Below are 15,710 nucleotides of genomic sequence, written 5' to 3'. Positions count from 1 at the left end.
TTTTTATAAAAAAAACTTTATAATTTTTATTTGTATTTTGTAGGGTTATTTTAATCATACAATCTAAGTTGCAAGTTTGATGAGATATTTTGAATTAGCTTAGTTCTAATTATCATGGTTAAAAATTTATTTTAACTAATTTTTATGTTATTTTTTTGTTTAATTTCAACACCTTATTTCTTATAAAAAAAAGTAATAATTCAACCCATGCTAAAACACGAGCACCGAAGCTAATAATATCTAATTGTAAAATTATCACATGAGTAGAATCTTTTGTACAGAAGCAACACTTGTAGAAGTTGAGTGGGTGCACCTTTCGTCTATCTTTCATGGTTTGCTTAAAGCAAATGTTCATTATTGAAATAAAAACACCCTTTCCTAGTTTGAGAAAAATATATTTATAGTTTTAAAATGTAAGTCAAGAATAAATTTAGAATAATATCTAAGTTACCAGTTTAAAAAGTTAATTTGAATTACTTTAAATTTTTTTTTTAAAAATCAATAAATTTTTAAAAGTAATTGTTATAATTGTTAAAAAAACCTCAATTATATATGTACGAGGATTTTTTCATGCTATCATTAACCTTAAAAATACATTGGTCTTGACATTCTTTTATTAAGATTTAACCGTATCACTTATTTATTTTAACCAACACAATATTTATAACTAAAATTATTATTTTCATTAAAAAATAGTTTATAATTATTAAAGCAAATTAATAAAAAATATATCACATTGTTTTAATAAAATTGATTCCTCTAGCACAGTAAAGGGTTTCTTTAATTTAAGAAGCAAGATAAGGCTGTGAGAGGTCAAATACTTTGAGTCCCTCTAATTCTAAACACGAACCTAACTCATCTTTAGTTTACGAATTCTTCAGCATGGAAGATAAAGGTGTTCATTGATCTATTACATCCAGTCCACCTAAATACCAACTTAAAGGTATGGTTCCACATGTTATGAACTTTAAATTCGAAAATTAATAAATGTGCTTGGTTTAAAGGACAACTTCCGTTTTTTGATGCATGTATTGTTTCACTTTCAAATTCAAAAATCATGAACTATTTTCACTTAAGTAATATTTAAACCGAATTTTTTGAAAAATAAATCGCATTTTTCTTTGGTTTTTTAGATTTAAATATTAGGATGAACACACAGAAATTTATTAAATTTCATTGAGGGTATCAAAACATTTGCAATGCACTAATGAGAAGGGATCAAATCTTCTTGGACAAGAGACATGACACCTCATCCATGGACTGGTTCTTAACGAACACAGCAGATTTTTCCAGTTCAAGGGTAAAAGCAAGCTGCGCTAAGGCGATGGCTAGGGGCTTCAATTATAGACAGCAACAATACAGACTTTTATATTTTTCCAGTTCTAGGGTAAAAGCAAGCTACGCTAAGGTGATGGCTTGAATTATAGACAGCAACAATACAGACTTTTCCCAGAGTCGTAGCAAGCAACATAATTATCTCAATCTAAAATCGACGATCAGATCGTGTTGTCATCAAGTCCGAGATCAGCACCGGCCTTCCTCGTTCAAGAACAAAGGGTGACGTGGTAATGGAGAACGAAACAACCACCACCTTAAACACAATGATTCAGTGTTCAGAACTGCTAGGTTGGGGAGCAGCACATCATCAAATAATGATGCAAGCAAGTATTAAAACATGCATAATATTGCAAATCCATCCAAAATAACATTTAAAAAATCCGAATCAAAACTTGGAAAGGAATCCAAAACAAACATGGCTATCCTCGGCGAATACAATAATCATCTTTTGACTACAGCCTATACTAAGGAAAAACATTGTCTTGTAATAATCTTCCATGGTATCCCAGGCAGCATGAGAATCAATCTTCATGAACATCAGTGATGAGAACCTTGCTAGTGGGTTTTGCCAACAGATCTGTGTACTCTTGGAATGGTGACCTTATGAAGCGAGTCTCCTTCCAGAAGTCAGGGGTAAGGAACCCATAAGTCTTCAGCAAGCAGTCAAATGTGGCCTGCAGATGAACAAACGATTCAGACATCCGCAATGATACGCATCATTAATTTTTACATCTTAACACTCAACACCTCAGTCGCACAAGAAGAACAAGCAATTAAGTAGTGAAGTAGAGATCTTACATCAATGCTTAATAGATGGAAGCCAAAGTTCTAACATCATTAAACAGAAGTGGAAAAACAAGCGGGTAAGTAAACATTACTTGCTTACAATGGCAACTCAGCAGCAAACAAAAGATAAAGACACAAGGGATCAACTAGAAACTGACACGACAGTACTGAATAGCAAACCAAGGCAACACAAACTAGACGGATATCCTCAACATACATGAATTTACTTTCAACTTCAGTAGAGTTGTCTTAATCATCTCCTACTAATTATAAACTGTTTTACCACAAATATAGAAAAAAGGAATCAAAAGAGAGGATTTACAACGGCTTAATTGTGTGCGAAAAGGAGTTTTAAACAAGAAAATCACTAACAATCAGTGCAAATTACATTTACTTCCATTTCGAATCCCAGAAAAGCACCATTCAGTAATGAGAAACATGACAACATAAAAATCGGATCAAAATCCATAACCAACATTTCGTGATAAGGAATGCCTCAACTTTCTCAAACAAACAAATCAATCCGCCAGTCTCGTAAGTAAAAAAAGACATGTACGTAGGCAAAGCAAAATAAATTCATCAAGAAGAACATCTCCAGATCAATTCATAACCAAAGATTTAACAAACTATACATTGCACCCCATCACAACAATATATCACTTCAGAGTTCAGAAAATAAAAGCAACCACAAGCACACAACAAAATAAACATGTCGAAACCGAACCTTAACAAAGTTTCCAAGAGTCTTCGTAGATCCTCTGGAAGATGTAAAAACATCATCAATTCCAGCAAACTGAAGCACCTTCTTAGGAACCCTGGCAGCAACAATCCCAGCTCCACGAGGGGCAGGGACCATTCTCACAGTCACACTGCCACACTTCCCTGTAACCTTACAAGGCACAGTATGTGGCTTTCCGATCTTGTTTCCCCAGTACCCTCTCCTCACCGGAATAATGGAGAGTTTTGCCAAAATAATAGCCCCACGAATGGCAGTGGCCACTTCTTTAGCACACTTCACACCCAAACCAACATGTCCATTCCCATCACCAACAACAACAAAGGCCTTGAACCTGGTTCGCTGACCAGCTCTTGTTTGTTTCTGAACTGGGGTGATTTTCATCACCTCATCTTTCAAGATAGGACCAATAAGGGTGTCTTTCAGCAGGGGCGCGCTCTTCCATGGCTGCTGGTTTTGTTGCAATGTGAGAGATTAGGGTTTTGAGAGAGAGAGGCGCAGATGTAAAAGGAGTGTTGAATAGGAGGGATTTATAAGAGGAGGGGAGAGCTAGGGTTCGTGTGGGGGTTAAGGTTTGAAGTAGTAGCTAGAGATTTTCATTTTGATCACTTTGGTACCTTTACTTTATATGTGCTTAATTAAATCTCTAACCTTATAAACTCTCAAATTGTTGGTTTTAATTAAAAACATTATATAAAATATAATTTTCAATTATTATAATTAATACAAATTATTTTTCATTGAAACTTTGATCTCAAGCTGCTCTGAATCAATGAAATTTATTAAAAATAAAATTTATATACACATGTTTTTATCAAACCGTTCACTTACATTATATTATTATATTATGAATTAATTTAAATACTTTCTTTGTGTACTTTTATATATATCCAACATCAAATTGAATTAAACAGGTAAAATTGCAATTAAATTTAACATCAAATTGAATCCAATTCAATTGCAATTAAAATTTATATACACATGTTTTCAAAGAATGCTTTTATCAATCAGGTGACCTGAACTTTGGTGTTGTTCAATTTAACCCCTAAGTCACAAACTAAGAGGCCATTGCCCATCAGTAGTCTGAGACTACTGGCGTGAGAGCCTACAAGCAGCCAGACATGGATTTGGACCAAATCAATTAAATCCCGGGTCCTCTCACAGCTACTCTTTGGGCTTATCTTGGGCCTATAATAGGTAAAAAAAGGCTTCTGAATTGTCTCAAGATGTGGGAGTTTGCTTTTCAAAAGTATTTTAAAAAAATTTAAATATCTTGGGCCTATAATAGGTTAAAAAAGGCTTCTGAATTGTCTCGGGAGTTTGCTTTTGAAAAGTATTTTAAAAAAAATTTAAAAGTTTTTATTTTAAATTAATATATTTTTATTTTTTAAAATTATTTTAATTTTCTAATTTAAAAAATAATTTTTAAAAAATAAAAAATATTATTAACATATTTTTTTAAATAAAAAATATTTTAAAAAATAATTATAATTATACTTTCAAGCACATTATCAACAACATAAGAAAGCTCATTCAAGTCCAGCGGATGTTATTAATTTTTTTTTTAAAAAAAGAATTCAATGTAATTAACATGATTAAAAGGCAAGAAGAAAAAAAACACAAGAACAGTATAAGATTTGTACTATCAAAATGTTAATTAATAATTGAACAGCTCAATCTTCTATCCAAATAAAAACATACAACGTTGTACAAGAAGTAATTGGAATTACTTTTTTCATGTTAATGGATAACTTCGAACAAGTGAGTTCCTCTTCGAGAAATTGACACAAAACTCAAATCCTCACTTGCTTTACAACAAAAAATATGGGTCGCACGATCACTAAGTGCCTATTTGTAATTGTTACTGCAGTAATAGCATAACCAAATACTAAATTATAATATTTGGTTAATATTAATTACATTTTTTTTACATGTATTCCATTTAAAAACTGTGGTCAAATCTCATTTTATGAGAAGAATTTTTATTTGTTTCTTTTTTTTTTGAGTGGAGAGTAATTTTACTATTCATTTGAATAATAAAAAAAGTAGAGAAATTTTACTATTCATTTGAATAATAAAAAATATCTCTATTATTTTGATTGAATTGGTATGCTCCAAAACTAAGTATATTGAATCAAATCAAAACTAGTAAAATAAAATAAAAGGTAAATTAAAATTTATTCAAAAAACTAATATTTCACATTATTTAATGATATTACATAAATTAGAAGAAAATCGTTTAATAACATCACATTTGTAGAATTTGATTACAATCCTAATTTTATTTCTGATGCTATTTTACCTGATGTTGTTACACACTTATGAAACCAATAAAACTATCGTTCTTGTCGGATGTATTTCATACGTGATGGAATAGTAGATAGTTTAATAAAACATTAAAAAATATTTTATGTTAATTATTATTTATTTTATGATGTAATAGAAGTAATTAAATCTATAATATTTAAATTAAAAACCATCAATATTAATATATATTTTTAAATTATTTTATAATCTCAATTTAAAAAAAATATTAACCAAACATATTAAACTACTTTTTATTTAACCTTAATTTCAACCATATTTTTAATAAAATATATAAAAATACCAAACCAATCTCAACCAAAATTATTTTTTATACAATAAATTTTTTAAAACCACAATCACATTAACTATTAAAATATCAAATATATTTTAATTTAATTATTTTTATTAAAATAATAAATAATTTTTTTACAAGGAATTAACTTGGCTAAGCTTGAATTGAGTTTGATCAAATTTAATCAGAACGCTATAAACTAGGACGAGTTACTAAAAACTAAGTTAAGTGAGTTTGACCATGTTAATATTTAGCTGGATTTAACTAAAAATTCAGTTCAAATAAAATTTTATATCTCAAATTTATCAAGTTAACCCGCAATAATGACTGTCTTGATTCCGAGTTACTAAAAACTCCGAATAATCACTGAGCTTTTTTTCCCCATATATTTCTCCAATGGCATCTAGTGTTAGGATAGAATCAATGATTACTCAAAGACAACTATGAACAATTTAGAGTTGATACTTGAATTTAAATAGCACATTACCGAATTCAACTTATTAATTAAGCACTAAATTAGCAAGTTGTACTTGCATCTGCTTATAATAAGGCTAAGACATGTGGCTAGATCGGGTTGAGCATGCAGATGAGTGTATTATCGAAGTCAGTAACCTAGTTTCTGTTTTTAAACTTTCTTTTAAGAAATACTTACATATGGTTTTGGGAAGATGAATTAAGAACATGCCATGAACATCATCCTTACTTTTATTACCTCCCTCCATGAATCACACATGGTAGGTGGGTATAAAAAGCAGATCAGGGTCTACAGCTTGCCCCCTGAACTTTCACCATGGACGTTTAGGCTTTGCATCCATGTTTTGCAACTCAAAAATACACATGTAAAGTAATCATCATAAGATAAAAGGAAGATAATAAAGAAGAAATGTTTCAATTCAGGAATCCCATTTCAGTTCCTGATACCCTTAAAAGCAATGCCATATTCCCTTCTCTCTTCTATTTTTTCTTGCCATTAATTAGGGTATTTTTCTTCTGTTGCAACTTGCAGACATAAATCATTTAACTTCCTTCTTTCCTTTTCAGTCTAGGATTTTTTTTCTTTTCCTCGGGCTATATACGCAAATCTTTTCTCTGTTGCTTGGTCCTTGTGCATGCCTGTACAACATACTCTTGTTGGTTATGACTCTCTCTCCCTCTCACGTTTTAACACTCTGAAAATATTCATACTCATTTTTCGATTCACGGAGAGAAGGAGGTGGTTCGCAGTGATTGGTGATTTTCCATGGTAGAAGAGGACACATGATGATTGGTGGTTGGTGACTCTAGGTTTGCTTGAGGGAGAGAGGGGTGACTCTTGGGCTGCTGGCAGCACTACTGTCAAAGTGGGAGGCTGTATGACGCTGACGATATGGAAGCTGCCATGAGTTGCGACGAATGACGGTGTGATGGTTGGTGACAGTGGGAAAGAGGGAAAATTAGAAGAAAATGGGAGCAAATTCAACTTTTCCCTCGTTTTTGCTTGCACGAGTCTCTCTTATTTGTACATACTTCCCTTATATTTTTCTCTTCGTTTCTTCTCAAACCTTCCCTCATCTCCTCCTCATCTTTTTTTTTTAATTTACTTTTTCATCCTTATCACTTAATTTCTTGGGGAGGGGGCAAAGCTTTATGTTTATTTTTATCCATCTTTCCTTGCATGATTATTGTTTTATTCAATAATTTTTTTTTCTAAATATTTATCGATATAAAAACTACAAGCAAAATGATTGAAAATTATAAAATAATTGTTGTTTTTTGATTTCTTGAGAATGTGATCGAAATGGGATCAAAATCGAGTTACAGCACCTTTCTCAAACAAAATTTAAAACCAGGAACTTAATATTGATTCTCTTTTTTAATTCAAGCACTCATGTTGGATTTCCAAACCCATTATTCTAATGCTTGAAGAGTTCCAATCATTTCAAACTGCCATATAATTTATGAATTATATCATCATTTATCCTTATATTTGTACGTGTAATTTGTTATTGCTCTTCATTCTGCATTACCTGATTCACTCCTCAGATAGAGAGAACCAGTTTCTGCGAGAGAAGGGAGATTTAGCTATGCTGTGCAGGTGGTCATCTATAACCTGCAATTGTTTCATTCCATGGCCTCTGCTAGCTACTTCTCAAGGTGATCTAGCTAACTTTTAGGACGATAAAGCAAGGGTATTTGTGCCATACAAGAAATTATCTCATACAAAATGAAGGACATGAACAGTATCATTTCTAGTGGCCAAATACTTCGGGATTGGGATTACAAGCTTATGAGGTGAATCGACTCGAGACTAAAGAACTCGTTGAAAAAATGAAGGGGAAAAAACAAAAAAATGTAAAGAATAACACAGAAATGAACCTATATTATTTTCTGGTCCGGTTATTTAGACCCGAGCAAAAGGTGATGATTTTCCCGTTGAGGATATCTGGATAAATCTTCAGAAAAACTCATTCCTTCTGGTTACGATTATGTTCTGTTCCTCTAGCAGTTGATGCCACACTGCGCAACGTCTGGTCCAGTCACCTTGGTTGTAAAAGGGTCAACACGTACCCACAGTAAGGAGAAGATAGAAGCAAGGAGAACTGACCACACCACAACAATCGTAGGTGTTCGGTTTTGGCGTCCCATCAGACCCTTGAGGAAAGGATAAAGATGAATAATCACCCAGAAAGCAAAGAAAAGCTTGCCAAAGAGAGGACCCCAAGATTGATAACCACTGTTTATGGCGTAAGAGACTCCTGCAACCACTCCAACCAGATTGATTACGAGGAGAGTAGTTGGTGGGATAAGTAAAGTGGTCCATTTGAACATATATAGCTCGGTAAAATCACCATCTTCATCAGATGCTTTTGAAGTGACCGTAAAATTTGTATCTATTCCAGCAAGGACTTTCAGCAGGCCTTGGAAGACAGCAAAGAGATGAGCTGAGACACCTCCAATAACCCAGAACTGTTCATTCCTCCACCATTCATCGATCCCAACACCACTCCATCTCATTTCCAAAATACCAGTTGCAAAGATTGAAAGAAAGAGGGATATGAACCAGATACTGGCAATGTTACTAATCTGCAATACCACAAAACACAAACCAGGCATGTAAACAACACGGAGCATTACTTTTCAAGAGAAATCACCAAAAAAATTGTTATTTTCTGCCTACAAGTTATTTGCATGTAACCTAAAAAAGAGAGGAGAAAACTAAATTTCTATTTAGCAGTCATCAACAGAAAATATTATTCCTAGGTCAGGATTCTGTTCCATAATTTCAAAACTTACATACAGCAATCTAAAGCAGAAACAGCAAGTGCAACTGTATTCACCTGTGGAATAATGAACTTTCCCGTAAGAAGGCACACGGCGGGCAATGTACAATAGGCAAGAAGGGGAATGGCTGTGATTGGATAAATGGTGGTGTTGATATAAGCAAATCTCTCGAGCCATTTTAGCCTTCCACTATAGCCATACCATATAGGGCAGTGACGACTGAGAAGAATTTCAACTGAACCTAAAGCCCACCGAAGCACTTGATTTAGACGATCAGAAAGATTAATAGGAGCAGATCCTTTAAAGGCAGGACGCTTCGGCATGCAATAGATTGATCTCCAACCACGAGCATGCATCTTGAACCCTGTAAGGATATCTTCCGTAACAGAACCATAAATCCATCCTATCTGCAGAAAGAAACAACAATATGTTTATTAGAAATACAAAATTAATGTGTCAACATGAGCCACAGGTAGGGATGCATACAGAATTCTCACCCTCCTACATTCCCTCCCTCTCTCTTTGTGAGGGATGAAGAAGTGATAATCTTTGGCTTATAGTACATTCACCAATATTTACAGGCTAAGAAAACTGGGAAAATAATTGTACCAGCATTAGAGAAAAGAAAAGGTTAACTTACTTCACTTCCCCAGTCTGTCTTGTCTTCATATCCACAGCTGATGACATGAATAGCTTCTTTGAGAAGAGACTCTGGGGTGGCGGACTCCGGAACACCACCATTCTCCATAAGGGTGGAAGCAACAAACACGGTTGATTGGCCAAATCTTTTCTCAAGTGTCATTTGAGACATGAGCAATGACTTTTCATCATCGAATCCAGTACCTTTTGAAGAAAGTTGCAGAAATATCAGCATTGCAAGCACAAAGGAGAGGTAACCAATAACTATCCACAGGACAAGTGCCTATCATCTATTTAGCACCACTAAACCACTATCTGAAGTAACTAGTTTGTGTGTCAATAATATTTTTAAACCCTATCCTGAAGACAAGTTCCACCAAAATCACTCTCATTTATAAAATGGATAGAAGTAAAAAAATTCAAGCTATATTATATGAAGTTTGAATCATTAAAGATAGAAGACCCATGTGTTATTGACTAGTCACCAACTAATGTAAATAGATATCCATGTCTGCAGAATGAAGATGCGATAGATCAGCAGCTAAGGAAAAATAAAAGGCCATGCTCACCTTCAACCCCTTCTTCTATATCTTCTAAATTGAATACCGGCAAGGTAGGGTCTACATGCTTGCTTGATTTTTTCTTACTATCCTTTCTACCCGATCTAGAACTCTTCTTTCGCGATCCACCAAAGCATGAAGACAGAAACCCTGGTTTCTTATGCTTAGGCTTGAGGGGAGGCTCATAGCCATACAAGGCTGTTCTATTGAAAACACACCCTGTACCCACGTATACAGGGCCTTGGATTCCATCCAATCCTCTTAAATTTATCTAACATCGCATAAGCATCAACAAAGAAAATGTACGAATTTTAGTTTTTTGTAACGTGTAAAATGAATAGTTCTGCATGGCACATATATCATGAAACTACAAGAGGATAAAATTGTGCCAAAGATTGCTGTGAGCACTTACATCAAAGAAAACAGTGTTACGGTTGGCATATCGATCGTTTCTATCAATCCCATCAAATCTCTGAGGAAACTGGACATAACAAACTGTTCTTCCAAGATTAGGATCCATTAGAAAACACATAGCTTCTCTCAATGCCCTGCTGTTGTTTATGTAATGATCACAATCAAGATTTAACAAGAAGGGCCCATTGGTGAGGACTGCTGAAACACGAACCTGCACAGCCCACAATAGTTAGTAGTAAAACCTTAAGAGGTCCCATTACTGATAATACTGAAAACTTACAAGTGCATTCATAGCACCAGCTTTCTTATGATGCTGAAAACCAGGACGCTTCTCACGGGACACATACACTAGCCGTGGAAGTTCATTACCCTCAGTGTCAAGTCCTCCACTATGGCCCAAGAAAACCTGCAAATTATGATGGACATAGGATTAGACACCATGACATGTGTTGATTTTAAAATGAAAAAATTGATCCAAGAGAAGTATAAATAAAAAAAAGGCAAGGTTGCTTAAAACAGTAGTTTCTGTGTTGTGAAGCCCAAATAACAATCAGCAAATAGAACAAAAAGGCTATGAAACGGAAGGATAAACATAATTATTCAACTGCAAGCAGAAAATTATAGATTCCGACATGAAAAGCCAAAAACCATTTACAGGAGAGCAGTACGCAAAAAATATCAACGTTGTGAATTTTGTGTGGGTTGTAATTATCCTAAGAAGGCATTTCTGACCGAGGAAAATCTTAGTTTAGTTTGAAAATGGACAAACCTGGATCATTCCTGGATGATCTCTGATGTTATTTCCAGGCCAAGGTGTACCATCTTGCATGACCCATCCTTCATCAGGAACCTTTTGTGCCTTTGCAACAAGCCCATTGACACGAACTTTAAATTCTTCATATTCTCTCTGAAAGAAAGTTCATTGGAGTAAGATAAGTAATATATACATGCTAAGTTTATGAGTATCAAAATCATTCACTAGAACCTCAATCTCCTACCTTCATAGCTCTGCGTTCTTTGACAAATGATGGATGAACCTTGTCTTTTAAGTAGTCAATCTTCTGTGAAAAGTACCATTCTGGAGCTCGGGGCTCAATATCATATCTCTTGCAGAAAGGAACCCATTTTCTTGCAAATTCAGACGTTTCAGACATAGTTTCAAATGTCAACATAGCAGCTCCATCATCTGAAACATAACAAGAGACTTTGTCGACTGGGTAATCAACTGCAAGAATAGATAGTACTGTATTGGCTGTGACCAGTGGAGGTTCCTTTAAAGGGTCGACTGTACTGACAAAAATGTCAACAGCAGCCAATTGAGACGGCTCTCCTTCTTTCTCATATCTGTGAGGCACTCAAAAATCCAGAAGTTAAATCTTTTAAGGATTTTATTAAAATTTAAAAACATTACAACTTACAAGATTATAGGAAAGAGGAAAAACTACCTGAGAGATAGCCTGTCAAGATATGTCTCACGGTTCACAGGAAGCCATTTAGGGAACTGATCCAATATCCATGATATTGCAAACCATATCTCACAGATAACGGATATTAGCCACAAAGCATAAGCATTCCTCACTGGATTTGTTAAACGGTAGTGTAAGAAAATGCAAAGGACAACAAGCCGCAAAACTATGACCATCCTGTAAGGGTTAATCCTAGAGGAAGGAATAGAAACCTTCCTTGAGAGAGGCTGGCGGGCTTCATCATTTCTGTATTACAACAATGGAATGAATACAAGAAAACAACTGAGGAAAAAAAAACAAATATGATCGCAATTAAAACTACTGGATTTGCAAAGCCAAAAGGGAGAGACCGAGAGAGGAAAAACTGGAGGAGGACAGGGAAGAAAAGTCAGCTTCATATAGATAATGTGTGAATGCTGTTAGGCAGATAATAAAGAGACTATGTGCGTAAAAGAATCAGTTTTACACTGTGCTTCAGGCACTTACAGTAAAGAATCATCCATGAGTACATCAGTGCTGGCATCAAAATCTCCGCCACCCCTGCCTTCAGATGGTGCATTACTAACACTCATCGGAGCAGTATTCTTCTCTGGCTTCATCTTCCAGCCATCAATCCTCTCTCTCCAGGCTACATTGCCGAACCCCAATGAGCCAGAATCCCTTGTTGGATCCACCACCCTTATATTAGCTGCAGAAAGTCCAATACAAACGTTAAAATCTGAACCCAGTGATATTTTATTAGCACGTACATATTCATACCTCTGATGCCACTTTCAGGAGAAGCCATTGAGTAACGCTCAGGAGATGCAGCTGAAAGATCCCCGGAAACCTGAAATATAAATATTATCAACAACTATCGTTGATATTAAAGGGAGAAGAGAAACTAGAAGCAACGAATTGCTGCATCACCTACCGAACATCTACCAGCCAGATAAGGAATATGGTTAAGAGAACCATCTTTGTCATAGTTTGTGGTTAAAAGATGCTCTTTCCGACCAGAACTCGAATCCCAACCCAACATACGTTCTATCTTTTGTTTCTCATCTTGAACGCCTGATATGTGATGGTTTGACTTGTTTCCTACATCTTCAGAATCAGCATCTCCCATTTCTTCCCCTTGAATTGGAGGGCTTCCTGATGATGAAGAACAAAATGTATCACGGACACATTATCTACCTAAGCATAAATTGCAAAAGCAGCGACAAATGGTGCTGGACTAACCTTTATGCCTCTTGTATTTGGTCTTGCATTGAGGACAAGACTGGTTACCATCTTTCCTCTCATACTCATAACATGGACGGCAAACTGGAAATGCACATACATGGCAAGCAACAAAGGGCTCTCCATCTATAGTCTTGCCAATATCATCACTGCAGATCTGGCAGACCTGGATTTTTTTTGGCTGAACAACAAGCAAAACACCCAAAGTCAAAAGTAAATTCATAGATTAAAAGCACCTAGGAACAGATTTCATAATTGCTCCCGCAAAACACAAAGACAGCAGAATTTCCAAGCAGTTCAAATATATTATATTAAAAAAAGAGGAACTATCTTCCTTGATTCTAAGTGCAGCAAACCAACGGATTTTTCCATAGGAACAAAAGAGAGAAAATTAAGAACCACTAACAATCAAGCAGACAGATTTAGATTATTACACAAGCAAAAGTTTCAGCTGTTTGCATCTAAATTATAGCATCATGATCTACACTCAACCAAAGATACCTGACAAACAAGCTAAACATATTTAGAGCTATACATTAAATCCCATTTGGATCTGTAGACTGAATATAAAATTCATCGAAATAGTTTCATCTACAATAATTAACTAAAGGAAACAAGAACAGCAACAAAATCCCACTTCCACTTTCCCTCTCTATATTCTTTCAAGAATCCAACCATGGCATTAAGAACAAAAATTTCTTCCCGATTGGATCACATTAAACATTTCACCAAAAGGTACTGAAAACAGCAATGCACAACACCCTTCATACATCGCAATCCAACCAATTGAGTGTCTACTATCTATCTATCAATCCCAGTAACACTAAGCAAAGTTATTAAAATGTGACTAACCCCGGAAGCATCATCTCCTTCTAGATCCATTACTGCCCCTTTAAGCAATCAAGCAAAATGCTCTATCCCTAGTCACAAAATCTTGAAAGCAGCTATTTTTAAAGGCGCCCCTCCATTGATGACCAATGGAGTTCTGATGATGCCACACAAATAATTAAGGCCTAGTAGACTATAAAAGTTTTTATTCACGCACCGACACTTCGAGAGAGACACGACAAGGGCCGACACAGATCCACACTGCCCGTCCCCCTCCATTTCTTCGTATTTTTTTTTATAAATAATGTAGAGAAGAATAAAAAAAGCTGCCAAAAAAGAAAAACGTGCAAACTGGAACTTGTTGAGGTGCAAGGTTGGAGATATTTAAGTTACAGTACTTGCTTCTATCAGAACTTGCCACGTAAGAATAAAGTGTCGGACTTTTTGACGTGGCAAAATATGAATGGATGTTTTATCATGTAGTTCCTCGTAGGGGTCCTTTTCTTTCCTCTGCAGTAACCCGACAGGATCCAAACAAATGACCATGGTGAGTCTTCGCGTTGAGGTAACACTGGATATGTGAATTTACTGATATGCCACGAGTTTTGGACGGAAAATTGAGAAATGGAGGGTGTTGGTGTTAAAGTAAACGCTTGGAACTGTGTAAAAATGGTGGGGTTTTGCCTAGAGAATGATGAGCTGGCAGAAACTGTTAGCATCAATTGAAATTTTTGGCTGCGTTTGTTTGATTTACGTGAACCATTTTCTAAATTTTTTTTATTATGTTTATTTATTATTAAAAAATTTAATTAATAAAAAAAATTTAATTAAAAAAATTTGATTTGGTTTTCAGAAAAATATTTTCTTAAAAAATTTGAGTGAAAAATATTTTCTAAAAATTATAAAAAATTTAAAAATATCATATTATTTACTGATTATATCAAATTTGATCCTTAAACTTTTAACTGTTATATATATTTTATTTTGAATATTTATTTTTCAATTTTATCTATTGAAATCTAATTTTTATATTAATTTTGATCCTTATTTTTATAATTACTATTTATTTTCTCTTATAATTTTTTTATTAAAATTTTTTATCTATCAAATTTGATGCTCATTTTTTTATTGTTACTTATTTTATATTAAATAATTTATAAAATTTTAATTTGAAATAATTTATAAAATATTTATTATTATTATTATTATTATTTTATTTTTTTAAATTTGATTTTTATTATTCTGATTATTATTTATTTTATTTGAGATAATTTATGAATCATATTTTTTTTAATTTTATTCTCATTCAACCTTTTAATTTGTAAGATTTGATCTTCATTATTTTAATAAATTTAAGAAAAAAAAATATTAATAAGTTATTTTTTATCTTATTTTTTATAACATAACCAAATACTGGAAAATGTTTTTCAATTTATTTTTTATTATACTATCAAATATTAGAAAATAATTTTTTTTCCGGAATTTTTTTTTTAAATAAAACTATTTTTTTATAAATATTTGTTTAACTACAAGGACTTGATTGAAGGAGTGACGTTTACCCGGGGGTCAAATACATGAAAAGATGTGTGTGTTGGGGGGGGGGCGTGGCGGCTAAGGCCAATGATTCAATGTTTTTAATTTTACATAATAAATATCTTTAAAGTAATTTGTATATTAACTAAAATTAAATATTTATTTTAAACAATTTTAATAATAAAATTTATATTAATTTGATATTTTAAAAAATAAATTCCATTAAATACTAATTTCAAGATTAGAATTAGAAAAATCAAATAAAATAGCAAAATTTCTTAACCATGTAATCTATTATCTGATATTATTCAATAAAAAATACTTAAGTT

At 33.7% G+C, this 15,710-nt stretch overlaps 2 protein-coding genes across 3 annotated transcripts; both read right to left on the bottom strand.

Moving 5' to 3' along the window:
- Window positions 1-1,658: 1,658 nt before the first annotated feature.
- On the bottom strand, window positions 1,659-3,308 carry LOC105131843 (40S ribosomal protein S2-3). Its single transcript, XM_011035020.1, has 2 exons — window positions 2,849-3,308; window positions 1,659-2,012 (listed from the first exon to the last, which is right to left on the bottom strand). Exons 1-2 carry the CDS (start codon window positions 3,242-3,244, stop codon window positions 1,860-1,862), a joined length of 549 nt encoding a protein of 182 aa, XP_011033322.1. The 5' UTR covers window positions 3,245-3,308; the 3' UTR covers window positions 1,659-1,859.
- A 4,308-nt stretch (window positions 3,309-7,616) lies between these two features.
- LOC105131842 (cellulose synthase A catalytic subunit 3 [UDP-forming]-like) lies at window positions 7,617-14,189 on the bottom strand. 2 transcript variants are annotated; one of them, XM_011035019.1, is made up of 14 exons: window positions 13,873-14,189; window positions 13,021-13,201; window positions 12,713-12,933; window positions 12,559-12,628; window positions 12,286-12,487; window positions 11,779-12,045; window positions 11,332-11,677; window positions 11,103-11,240; window positions 10,614-10,739; window positions 10,332-10,544; window positions 9,929-10,190; window positions 9,361-9,563; window positions 8,777-9,127; window positions 7,617-8,522 (listed from the first exon to the last, which is right to left on the bottom strand). In XM_011035019.1, the coding sequence occupies exons 1-14, from the start codon at window positions 13,900-13,902 to the stop codon at window positions 7,938-7,940; spliced, it is 3,195 nt and encodes a 1,064-aa protein (XP_011033321.1). In that variant the 5' UTR covers window positions 13,903-14,189; the 3' UTR covers window positions 7,617-7,937. The 2 variants fall into 2 exon arrangements, with proteins under 2 accessions (XP_011033321.1, XP_011033320.1); XM_011035018.1 differs by lacking the exon at window positions 13,873-14,189 and having other exon boundaries at window positions 13,021-13,258.
- Between the last annotated feature and the right edge of the window lie 1,521 nt (window positions 14,190-15,710).

The sequence above is a fragment of the Populus euphratica genome, unplaced genomic scaffold, assembly GCF_000495115.2.
Source record: "Populus euphratica unplaced genomic scaffold, PopEup_1.0 scaffold101.1, whole genome shotgun sequence".
Classification (NCBI taxonomy): Eukaryota; Viridiplantae; Streptophyta; class Magnoliopsida; order Malpighiales; family Salicaceae; genus Populus; species Populus euphratica.
Note: the sequence above shows the minus strand (reverse complement) of the source record. Positions and strands in the feature narration are given on the sequence as shown.